The 12,974-nt window shown below is 36.6% G+C and overlaps 1 protein-coding gene across 9 annotated transcripts in view; it reads right to left on the reverse strand.

The window, feature by feature from the left end:
- LOC126922196 (papilin) overlaps positions 1-12,974 on the reverse strand; it is a 161,169-nt gene that overhangs the window by 18,192 nt on the left and 130,003 nt on the right. For 8 of the 9 annotated variants that reach the window (XM_050734554.1, XM_050734559.1, XM_050734558.1 and 5 more), the window contains exons 6-26: positions 11,891-12,041; positions 11,419-11,542; positions 11,216-11,296; positions 10,936-11,108; positions 10,432-10,567; positions 9,426-9,769; positions 8,711-8,890; positions 8,328-8,501; positions 7,718-7,900; positions 7,010-7,151; positions 6,692-6,807; positions 6,123-6,486; positions 5,749-5,958; positions 4,513-5,460; positions 3,235-3,580; positions 2,848-2,972; positions 2,551-2,760; positions 1,639-2,037; positions 954-1,310; positions 494-670; positions 111-290 (exon numbers count right to left, since the gene is read on the reverse strand). In XM_050734554.1, coding sequence (XP_050590511.1) covers positions 111-290; positions 494-670; positions 954-1,310; positions 1,639-2,037; positions 2,551-2,760; positions 2,848-2,972; positions 3,235-3,580; positions 4,513-5,460; positions 5,749-5,958; positions 6,123-6,486; positions 6,692-6,807; positions 7,010-7,151; positions 7,718-7,900; positions 8,328-8,501; positions 8,711-8,890; positions 9,426-9,769; positions 10,432-10,567; positions 10,936-11,108; positions 11,216-11,296; positions 11,419-11,542; positions 11,891-12,041 — 5,120 coding nt within the window. The remainder of the gene's footprint in view (positions 1-110; positions 291-493; positions 671-953; positions 1,311-1,638; positions 2,038-2,550; positions 2,761-2,847; positions 2,973-3,234; positions 3,581-4,512; positions 5,461-5,748; positions 5,959-6,122; positions 6,487-6,691; positions 6,808-7,009; positions 7,152-7,717; positions 7,901-8,327; positions 8,502-8,710; positions 8,891-9,425; positions 9,770-10,431; positions 10,568-10,935; positions 11,109-11,215; positions 11,297-11,418; positions 11,543-11,890; positions 12,042-12,974) is intronic. The other variant, XM_050734555.1, reaches the window with a different exon arrangement.

Here is a 12,974-nt window from a genome sequence, read left to right on the forward strand (position 1 = left end):
CAAACGAATCTGGTAGGAAAGAATATCTAATATGAAAAATGGGTTCAGGCAGTAGAACGAGCATGGTACGTGCGAATGTAGAATCAAGAGAATTGTGCTGAAGAACGTACCTCGTGTCCTCCCTGGTTGCAAGCATTGTTGGTGGCAAGCGATTTCCGTCGCGAAGTTGTTATCATTTCCTTTGCATCCACCGTAGCGGAATTGCTCGCAGGCTTGCGATTCTGCGTTGAAATACCATTTGGTGAAGTTGCCTTCGCAGGGACCTGGCTCTTTCGACTGTTCGCACGGATCTTCATAAGTAACAAAACGCAAGAGAGCATATTAGCAATGAAGTAGCAGTATATAAAATATAAACTTTACTTTTACCTTTTGGAATTAGAGAAATTGTAAATTGAAAATATTTATTATCATATTAAAAAAATGATTTGTTGTAAATGTTGTCAAACATTGATAAAAACTAGAAAAGAATTTCAATAAGAATTGGTGAAGTTACCCAAATCATCGGGAGTGACACAAAGCTCTTCACATTCTTCTTTCGTTTTAAATTTATTCGCGTTTCCGAGACAACCGCCATAGACAAATTGACCACACTGTTTCCTTCCAGAGTCGTAATACCAAGTAGGGAAGTAGCCCTCGCAGGGCCCAGAGATTTTTGGCAGGTTACATGAATCTGCGAAATGTTTTGACTTCTAATATCTCGGATATAATTAAAATATGCAATGTTTAAAACTATAAGAAAAATTTAACTTGTACGCATAAACGTTGTAAATATTGCACAAATATTATAATATCACAATTATTACAGAAAAGGTGCATATGTTCTTTAATAAAAAACTAATTCCCTAAAAATATATTATTTTTAAATTTTTCTTAAATATCCAATTGTATTTCAATGTTTTAAATGAATTTGAATTTTTCAGCAGTATGTAATATTTATGTTTTATGTACTTTACCTTTTCCTTTGGGCTGCACACACACTTGCTTACATTCTTCCTGCGTCTTGAATCGATTCTCGTTGCCCTCGCAACCTCCATACCAAAACCGCGAGCAACCACCATACTCCGTGTCGAAGTACCATTTGACGGTGAAGTCCCGACATGGTCCTCTATCTTTCTCCAAAGCACACGCTGCCCCAGGAGTAGATGGAACAGACAGACAGCCCTCGAAGTTTTCTCCTTGAGCTTCTTCCACCCCATCGGGACAACATCCATACTTCGAGGTGTCACAAGTACATCCAGCGAAGTTTGGACCCTTTGCAGGAGTTCTTCCATCTGAGCAGCACTTGAATTCTGTATTCTCACAACCGCAGCCTACAAGAAACGATGTGGTACTAAGTACATTTTGAAATTATGTTTCTTCACAATATAAAATGAATTAGAATTAATTTGTACAAGGGAGAAAGATAAAGACTAGATTTGTCTATTTCTGGTTCCATTTACATCTGTATTTCTATTTCTATGTCTTTTTATGCTTTGATTATTAATAAGGATCTTTTCACAAAGAAAATTCTAATAGTAATAATTAATAGTAATAATTAAGTTAAGGCTGATATGAGTAAGTAAGAATTTTAAACTTCCCTTTACCACGCCATTATATGTATATCAGAATTAATATGATTTCAGTTTTTGATACAATTACCTTGTCCATGAGGTCCTTTAGCGATGGTGACACCATCAGGGCAGCAACCAAACTGATACGTATAACACGGACAGCCCTCGTAATTTGGTCCTGTGGCCGGGGTGAAGCGATTAGGACAGCAACCATTAGCTGTATACTTGCAACCGCAGCCCTCGTTGTTTGGACCACGAGCAGCAGTGCTGTTATCTGGACAGCATCCGAATCTCGAGTATTGGCAGCCACAACCGTAGAAATCTGGACCGCGAGCTGGAAGTATGTTGTCTGGACAGCACTTGAACGGTGTCGACAGACAACAACCCTCTTTGTTTGGACCATGAGCAGGAGTGCTACCGTCATCGCAACAGCCATAAGTACTGTTTTCGCAGGGCATGTGACAGCCATAGTTGTTGGGACCCAGAGCTACATGTGATGTTTATTAGCTGGTAATTATCTTAGAAAATTGGAAGACTGGAATTCTTTTTTATATTTAATTTACTCTGATATATCACCAGCCTGTTTATAGAAAATCAGCGTGGTAGGATTCTTGTTTCTTTTTTCTTTTTAGTTTATTTGAACACAATATTAGATGTTTTAGAAAATAGACATAACGGAACTTTTATAATTTTTGTCTTTTTCAATAAGACTATTTTAGGGTAAAAATGTGAAAATATGCAATAAGTGAAGTGGAAAGTAATGTAATGATTGATTTATAAATTAGAAGGATGTATTCTTGTATCTTTTTAAGAAAAGAGAATATATCTTGGAATAGAAATATTGAAGATGGCGTAATATGTGAGAATTGGAATTAAGTACTTTCACAGATAATAGAGCAAACCTAATAGAATCATTTGAATTTGTAAAAGTTTGACTAGAGAACTACAGAAATTTTCGAAAATGTATATTTTGAGATTTTTTTATAATTATGCAACATACCTGGTGAGGCGCCATCAGGACAACATCCAAAGTACGATATAGTACAGTTCTCTGTATTTATAACACCGCATCCTGCGAAGTTTGTGCCGGTAGCAGTCGAAATACCATTCGGACAACATCCGTAGGTGGTATTTGCGCAATCTTCCTGTACTGTAGTTGTTTCATACTCTTCTGTGAGAGGTGTGACAGAAGTAATTTCCTCTTCGCAACCTGTAGTCATTATATTAAACAAACATCTCAGTATGATTAATAACATGTAAGGATTTTTAAATATACTCAGTAAAAATTACAATGTACCTTCTTCATTTGGTCCAGAAGCGGGTTTAATTCCATCAGGACAGCAACCAAATTCAGTGACATTGCAGCATCCGATATTATCCTTTCCGCTAGCTGGAGTCTCGTTATCCGGACAACATCCAAATCTGAAATATTTATTTAATATCATTAAAAAATATCTAAATACTAAATAAATATAATATATATTAAATATCGTACTAATTATTGCAACAGAATTTCTCATATCAATATATTAAATATTAAATATTATTCTTATGGCGTTTAAAACATTATGTAGATTCTACTTACTGTTTCTCTTATCAATGTCTTTAAAATATTAATAAAATCTATTTTCTGGAATATTGTAAAACATAATAACTATCGCGATGTTTAAAATATTATACTAACTCTGTTTCGTTGCAAGGTTTCTTGCATCCTTCGAAGTCGTTGCCCTCAGCAGCGATAATTCCATCAGGACAACAACCGAACAACGTTTCCTTGCAGTGTGATTCGGGACAACCTTGGTTCTCCGGACCAGTGGCTGCAGACACTCCATCCGAACAACAACCATATCTAGTGTCGTTGCAAGTCTGTACCGTGGGACATCCTTGGCCAAACGGTCCTTCAGCCGTAGTAATTCCATCGTAACAGCAACCGAAGGGCGAGGCCTTGCAGGTCTTCTTCCTCAGCACTTTGCACACGCGATGCTTGCGCGTGGCTTCTTCTGGGCCAATGGTCGTCCAGAATCCGGATACTGAAAGAGAAAATTCATCCTCGTTTATTATTTAACGTTATTTTACTAACCATTTATTATTTAGATAATAAAATTAATATTCTAAAATAAAATTGGTTAATGTTTTTATAATTTTTATTGTATGTACTTTTATCAATACATTTTCATTTTATGAAAGTTTCTTTTATCTATCTAATTCATCTCATCGAATCTTCTAATTTACATTAACTCTTAGAGTGCTATGGACGCATATATGCGTCTGGCGAAAGCTATCGATGCAGACTAAGGACACATATATGCGTTTTCTGTAAGTGTCCGGCATGGACTAAGGACGCATATATGCGTTTATCAATTTTTCTGAACATCTACACAGAAGTAATACTATTACGTTTGTGTGAGATAAACATAAATGCATTCCTTAGTAACGGCAGTAAACAAATGCCAATAATGTCTCGTTATAACAGTTGTCTACCTGTTTCGCGGACAGTCGCATCTAATTATCAAGAAGAAAATGTGTTGTTTGTGTGAAAAATAAGAGAATGCAGAAAATGCGATGTCGGATTATGTATCGATAATTGTTTTGAAATTTTTCACACACAACTGAATTATTAACTTGTGTTATATTTACTAAATTTAGTTTTCTAGTTTATTGTTTTCTAGTTTATTACCCAAATTCTAGTTTATTGTAAATTTCAATGTTTATAATAAATAATTAATACTAAAAAATAACGCTCTTGAATCATTTAATCTCGTGCAAAAGAATTACTATAACTTATTACGATTTGCGCTTTGAATAGTCAATCAACAGAATTCAGTCTAACGAAAAACTACTCCATCCACAGCGATCGTCAGTGCTAGTCGCGCGCCGTCCGTACGGACCACATAGGCCGCGAGTATTCAGCACTCTAAGAGTTAATTAATACAAAACATATCAATGAACTAAATGTACTTACGTTTGTATATCTCCTCAGTTACTTCCGATTTTGCTTCCTCAGTGACTGGTGTCAATCCAGAAATAGTAGTATCAGTTACGCCAGACACAGTGGTTTCACCGCTCTCAGTGGTTGCACCAGACTCTGTAGTTTCTCCTGATTCGGTCGTGGCACCAGATTCGGTGGTCTCGCCGGAAACTGTCGTTTGTTCTGTTGTTGTTTTGCCAGGTTCAGTAGTCATACCAGATTCTGTTGTCATGCCAGATTCGGTAGTTTCTGTCGGACCAGATTCCGTGGTTTCGGTAGTTGCTCCAGATTCTGTTGATTCTGTTGTAGCTTCAGATTCTATGGTGGTTCCAGACTCTGTTGTAGCTCCAGATTCTGTCGTGGCTCCAGATTCTGTTGTGGCTCCAGATTCTGTTGTGGCTCCAGATTCTATTATAGCTCCAGATTCTGTTGTAGCTCCAGATTCTGTCGTGGCTCCAGATTCTGTCGTGGCTCCAGATTCTGTCGTGGCTCCAGATTCTGTCGATTCAATGACTTCCGTAGCTCCAGATTCTGTTGATTCGGTAATTTCCGTTGTTGCAGATTCTGGCGTAGCTCCAGGTTCTGTCGTAGCTGCAGATTCTGTCGTAGCTCCAGATTCTGTCGTAGCTCCAGGCTCTGTCGTAGCTCCAGGCTCTGTCGTAGCTCCAGGCTCTGTCGTAGCTCCAGGCTCTGTCGTAGCTCCAGGCTCTGTCGTAGCTCCAGGCTCTGTCGTAGCTCCAGATTCTGTTGACTCAGTGATTTCTATTGACGTACTTCCTGTCGTTACACCAGATTCTGTGGTTTCTTCTGTAACTCCTGATTCTGTAGACATCGTTGGTTCTGTTGATCCTGATTCGGTACTTTCTTCGGTGGCACCTGATTCTGTTGTTTCTCCAGTCACACCTGTTTCTTCTACTTCTGATGTTGTTTCGAACGTAACTGCTGACATATAAAATTAATATTTAACATCAACAATACTTAGTTAGTTCGGAGTTCAGAATAAGAGGCAAAACATTTAGAAAGAAAAAAGTAGAGGCCTTTGTGTGAAGAATTTATAGTGTGCTTTATCATGTAGATCAAAAGTCATCGTATAATTAAATTGCACTTGTATCATTAACATATAATTAGTTGTTAATATAGTTGTGTTGTTATTTAGTATTCCAAAATTTTTAATTGATGGTGTTTCTAACGTAATATTTCTGTTTATACAATAATGGAATTTCGATTTACCAGATTCCTCAGTAGGGGTCATTTCTGTTGAAATGGTCTGCTCAGTAACCGTACTTTCGGTTTCCGACGAAGACGTGGTTGGGCCCGATTCAGTGGATTCCGTGGCCTCGGTTGGTCCACTCTCAGTGCTCTCTAGCATTTCGGTAGTCTCGTCGCTCGATCCAGTTGTTATTTCTTCAGTTGTACCAGACTCAGTTGTCATATCCGTTCCTGAATTATTTTGTGATATTTTTCAAACAATGTAATTATTCAATAAGATAATTTCATAATAAAATTTGTTGTCAATGCATTTTTTCGGAATACAGATAGACATTTCAATTAAGCAATTTCTTCACCACGCTACAATTGTTAAGGATGAAATTACATCAACTCACCATCAGACTCAGTCATTGATTCAACTGTCGATTCATCAGTAGTATCCATGGTGGATTCGATCTCTTCAGTCACGCCGATTTCCGTTATTCCAAATTCCGTTGCAAACAGTTCACCATCTTCGGTAACCTCGTTGGTTCCACTGCCTTCGAAAGTCGATTCAAACCCTGATGTGTATGTGTATATATCCGTGAAATCTGTTCCACTTCCTTCACCCATTTCCATTTCTCCAGGAGATATGTCGCCCCTGGTATATCCGGCATCCCCTTGCATTTTATCATATATGTCGCTTCCAGTAGCATCACTCGTATCTGGCAAGCTCAGAGGAGTTGCTTCCGTAAGATCTAACATTTTACTAGATTTATCCTAAATCAATAGATAAAATTACACTTTTATGTAAATCGGGGGAATCATAAAAGTAAATTGAAAAAATAAATTTTAATAACACCTGTACTAATAGAAAAATGATAAATTAACATCACATTCATAGGAAAATGAGATATAAATGTAACGGTGGATGAAGAAACTGTGAAACTAAGTATTTGATTAACTACGACCAAATTTTACTTACGCTAGGTGTCAAGCTCGAAGAGACAGTCACGAAGTTTTCATCCTCGTACACTTCGCACTCTTCGTCCTCTTCAGTGAGATCTGGGATTTTCTCTGGTTGCATTGGTATCACCTCGTCTGGAAACAAGATTTCGATTAACTAAATTATCCTTCATTATTGTTTATTTCTGGAGAGAAACGACATTTACATTAAGAACATTGAATACGTAAATTAATATAATTGAATTAGTTTAGGTGACTTATTAGAAAACCTGATATTTTAATTGCAGCATGAATCAATTTTCAACTTTTCTGAACTTCTCCCAGATTTAGGACGTACCTTCTTCGCAGGCTTGGTTGTTGCAATTTTCCGTGGAGAATATGATCGTATTAGAGTCGCAGTTGTTTGTTGTGACCGTCATGTTGGCTTTCATGCAAATCACCTTGCGGTTCATCATGCCACCACCACACGGTTTCGAGCACTGGAACACGGTAAGATTAATGGAAGAAATTTGAGGCGGACGCTTCTTGTTAGGTTCGCTACAAAGCCGTCGAAGATATTGAATTTCTTCGGCGACCGAGGGAATAGGACACGATGTATTTCTCGCGGATATTTCCGTCACTAACAAGATTTTCGAAAGAATCAGCCTCTACACTTCTTGTCAACGATTCCGTTTGTTCAAGGAGAAATTGAAGAAGAAAGGCTAGATGAAGCATTATGAAATTATTTGAAAGAAACTTCGTTTCTCGAGTTATCCGTGTCAATGGTATTTACTTAACATTGGAACATCATTTTTTTATTATACTTGTATTTGTCTCTATCGTTATTTTATTATACATCTGTTCTCTTATATTTATTATTCATCTTAATAATAATCCTTTTATTCGTTACTTTTCTTTTTTAAATAAATTTTCTCATCTTTGATCATACGAAATTATTCTTGAAACTACATACTTAAAGTGACTGGTCTTGGTCAGAATCGTTGAGAAAACTTGAAGAAGAGAAAACCTAGGGAATAGTCAAGATTATTTCAAATATATACATTACCTTGCTCCACGGACCAGCGAACCATTCACCTTTGCACTCTTCCTTGGCGGTGCAGTTCTTCGTCTCGTTGAATTTCTTGTCTGCGTCGCACTTCTCGTCTGCCACTTTCTTCACCGTTTCATCATCGAACGTGCCACAGAACACCTTGCGTGTCTGTACACCTGACCCACATTTCGCTGAACACTATGGGATCAAAGTAATTGTGTGTCAAGTGTAACTTGAATAATGAATTTTTTTGATTTTGTACCATTATATACATCCTTTATGTTAAACTAACATCAAAGGATGTATTAACCCTCTCGAAGCGGACTTTTATTTTAACAACGAACACAATACTATTTATAACAGTACAAACTATAATCCATTCAAATTTGAAAAAAGTATCGGATTAAACGTTATTTTTAAAGTTCATTTTGTTTCATATTCGTAATAGGACGTTCTAGAATTACTAAAAATTATCTTCTGAAGTAGCATCTCATTAATGTCAAAAAGATTAAGTTGTAAATGTCTTGAAAATGAAGAATAATTGCAGTTCCAATTCTTCAAGAAATAAATTTAATGTCGCTATATAATTTGAAATGCTTTCCAAGAAGAAATGTAATTGACTTACATCGCTCCATTGAGAGGCGAACCAGAGGAATTCGCAATCCTTTTCAGCTTCGCAATCTCGCGTCAATTCCGGTTTCTTTTCAGCATCACATTTTTCGTCCGGATAAACGGTCCCATCTTGAGTAGCGCAGTACGTGGTTCTAGTCTCTTCAGTCAGACCACATTTGTCGTCGCACTAAACGAAAAGTGACCAGAGTCAGGTGATAATCGCAAAGAACGTCCGTGACACGAAAAGAAATGGGACACATTTCATTTGTACGTGGCTCTTGTAATATTGCTTGCCAAAAATATTTCTATGAGAAGCTTCTACTTTTTTGCGGAGAATATTTTTAATGGAACGCGGTGATCTTCGGGTGGGTATCGCGTGAAAAATTACAAGCTTACTCCACTCCAATCCGACGTGACCCAGTCGAGACCGGCGCAAGGTCTCAATTCGCAAGGTTTCTCAGACTTGGGAACCTCTCCCTCGCAGTCCTGATCCTTCAGCAGTTGAATCTTTCCGTTCACCTTCATGTAACACGTCACTTTTCTCGTTTGCTTCCCCGGACCGCATAAATGATCACACTGTCCAAAAGATAACAAAGATTTTTATAGAATTCTAATTGATAGTTTCATTGTTTAATAAGTTGCCTAAAAATATATTAGCAAAGTGATATAAATATATGCTAAGCAACCACACTGTCTGATAACAGAGAATAAACACGTTTATAGAGTTATATAATTAATACTTTTAGTGATTGACAAGTTACAGAAAAAATTTATTGGGTGCGTAAATTAAGTTAGTGTTTGGATTTAAATAATTTCTTTTTTAACTTCATATATTTACTTGTCTTTTGAAGAATTTTGAAGAGGTATTATAACAACATCGCAAAATTTACAATCTTTTAATTAAAAATATAAAAGTATAAAAGCAGACACGATATATAAAGATATACGAAATAACATTATAAAAACGCTATGAAGTTAACTAGGTGAAACAAATCTCTGATTAGATTCCATTCTTTTCATTGCATTCACAAAAACACGACTTTCTTTCAATTTCGCCGTTTAATGAACATTGAAAAGATCAAGTTGGAAAAATAAGACATGTTATTCGTACCGGTTTCCAGGGTCCAATGTGAAATTGTGGGCACGTCACGTTCTTGTTACACTCCTGTTTGGTCGGCCCTTTTGGTCCCACCTTCTCCAGACACTGACTATCGTCCACCACCGTAGGGATTCCACCAGAGATGACCTGTTCGCATTTGATCCCTCTGCTCTGCTCACCTCCTTCGCCGCAATGCTTGCTACAAGGACCCCACTCGCCCTCCACCCACACAGGTGGACATGGATCCACGTTACAGGCGTCGGTTGTATCTGGTTCCATCTGTGGATCGCAAAGGCTCTCATCCACCGGTTGCCTGTCCCTTCTTCGTACGCAGGCCACTCGTCTCGATTGATAACCTTCGAAAGAGAATTATTCAACATGAATATTTATAAAGCAAAATCATTGACCTATAGAGATTTGTAAACATTTTTTATTAAATTTTTAAAATGTTACTATTTGGGAAATTATTTTATTAATACTATGTTCCTTATTGCAATTCTATTATTCTTTTAATGAATATTGATTTTTCAATAACTGAAACCTAATAATTATCGTATTATTGATTTTATGAATAAAATATGAAGGGATATGTCAATATGCGTATGATAAGTGAGACGATACAATATAAAAGTAATCTAGCAATTTAAGAAAATAATGTATCTGTAATTCATAATTTGCCTTCTAAGTAAATAAATTACGATAAATGATACTTCGAAACTAGAAAGCAAGAACTGCTTTCATAGTTAGCGAAAATACGACAACTTTCACCCTTGGCGATCTACCGATTCGATAATTCAATATGCGATGAACACAGAATGATCTGTTTCAGGTAGGTTAAATGAAAAGCATATTAATTAATAAACGTTCATCAAACGCTGAGTATCCGTCCGTTCGTAAATTACTCTATCAAATTTAGAACCGATGGAAACGCGTTCGGTACGCTAGCCGGACGGGCTATCCGGTTATTGATTACATTCACCGCGTATTTAGGTAACGGTATTAATTTTGGAAATATTACCTCCGCCACAAGTCGCACTGCAGCTAGAAAATTCATCGGTTATCCATGTGTAGCTATCCGCATCATTTTGCTGCGAGATTCTCTTCGGCACGCTATACTCGTAATGCACGCCGACATTGTGGTCTTGATACAAAAGCTGTCGAAATCAATTTGGCGAATTATTCTTTCTCTTATCTAATATAATGTAGCATACCCATCTACTTATTCGACTGATCATTTTTTTTAACAGTATTTTACCAATTATTATATTATTATATTACATCTACTATTATTGTATTGCATCGATTATTTTTAGTACAAAAGAAATTATGCTCGATGAAACATTGCAGTCGTATTTCAGCAAATTAGCTTCATAAACCAAAAGTGGAAAGAGAAATAAAAAAAATTATGGACAAGGCACCATTTTACTACTTAGCGATTTCACTTATTTTATTGGGAAGAATTTGCACTTTTTTAAATGGATGACATTGTAATTTGCTATTTAAGAGCGATGCAGCCACTCACCACCACGTAAATTGGTTCACTCGTCGGCCCTAAGGCGGTAATGGTATCGGGTGCCGAGAAACCTTGCGGATCTCTCGAATAATGGAATATGGTCCCGGCAAATTTTAAGCTTCGTGGAAAATCTATCCTCCAGTTTCCATTTAGATAATAATTGCCTGAAGTGTTTCTAATAGCTGCCGGTATAAAATGTATTAAAACATCAACAACGACAGGAGTTTCATCAACACGTTATTGGATAATCATAAATGGTAATCGCTTATAATTAAGATATTTCACTTACCTAGATAATTGTTCGATGGTTTGATTTCTTTTATTATCACGTTTGTTGCAGCCTGCGGGATCAGTATAATATCGATGTATCCTAAAGAAAATTTAATAAAATTGATAATCTTACGATAAAGTTTGTTTCAGTATGTTGAATCGTGTTTTATCTACCAATCGTATCTTACAATAATATTAAAAATATAAAATTTCTCAGCTTACCCACTTGAAGATCGTCGGTATCGAATAAACCGGAAACGGTGTTACAGTTGGACCCATCACCACCGCATTCTCTGCATGCATCCTCCTTCACGTCGCTTCCAAGCATCATGTCACATCCGACGTGCTGACAATCAAACAGAAATTACGTGCCGGTACAGTAATGTTCCTCGTTTAAATTCCAATGGAGTTGTTTTGCCTAAATTCAAATGCTCCCCAACAACAAACCCACTCTACAATATTCAGTATTTAGAACTCAGCGTAACCTAACTCTGACAAAAATAGTACTTAAATAGATACAGCGAGAGTAAACAAGAAATATTATTTCTCTTTCTTTTTCTCTCTAAATCTATTCTTTTTCATGAACTTTTGTCGTTCATTCGATTGTCTCCCACAGACAAAACAACTCGACGTGCATGAACGGAAACGAATTCGCGTTGGTCCCGCTGCAGTGAATTGAGGATCGTTAACTCACCATGCATTTGCCTCCGACACAGACGTCGTTCTTCTCGATCTCGCATGGCGTCCCGTCGATCACCATCTGTTTGTGCCTGTAGAAGAAACGCTCGCCGCGCGGCATGCAATTCAATTCGCACTTGTTCGGCCCGCCGGTGTACGGAATCCAACTGCGAACGATTTTGCGCGATTAGTCTCGCCGTGGGCCGTTTTATGGCGCGGAAATCTGGCGTTCGTCATCGATCTTCTCGATAACTAGCTGTTCTCCCTTCTGAGGGTGATAACAGCTTTTTGAGCCACGATTAGGTACTGAGTTTTCACTTCTTTTGTTTTATTTTTATTTTATTTCATTTTTTAAAGATCTTCGTTTACTGGATTGTAATCCTTACAAAAATGTATATGTAGAATCTTAAAATTAAAAGATAATAGAGAATTAATTTTCAGTCATGATTCGCTTGCTCGATCACATTTTATCGTGTTTGGAATAAATATAAACACATGACATCAGCGATCAATCTCGTTTCAAAGTATTATTGTTTAAGAAGATCGGTCACCTTCAACTGTTTAAATGGATCTATATACATTATTTATTGCGTCTGCTTTCTTGGCCGCTATAAAATTAATATGAGTCGTATAACTCGTAACAAAAAACGTGCACCGGCTCTGAAATGAATACTGACGTTAAGTGCAAAACAAGGCTATATAGTTCTACTAGGTCAATTCTAAATTCGTATTCTAAATTGAGCACTACAATTGAGGTTCGAATTTATTACTATTTTCATATTCTATGAGAGATCTGAAACTTTTGATAAAATAAATGAAGGTTTCACAAATGTATATTTTCGTTAAATTTCCAATTTTAAGACTTCTTTATAATTACACTTGTTATTAAGATAGGCAATATTGCAATATTTTAAGACTTCTTTATAATTACACTTGTTATTAAGATAGGCAATATTGCAATATTTTAAGACTTCTTTATAATTACACTTGTTATTAAGATAGGCAATATTGCAATATTATAACGACATTTAGCTCCAAAACTAAATAAAAGAACAATTTTAAGAACATAGAATTTACTCGTAAAGTATTGAATTTTAAAA

The sequence above is a fragment of the Bombus affinis genome, chromosome 11 (genome assembly GCF_024516045.1).
Source record: "Bombus affinis isolate iyBomAffi1 chromosome 11, iyBomAffi1.2, whole genome shotgun sequence".
Lineage (NCBI taxonomy): Eukaryota > Metazoa > Arthropoda > Insecta > Hymenoptera > Apidae > Bombus > Bombus affinis.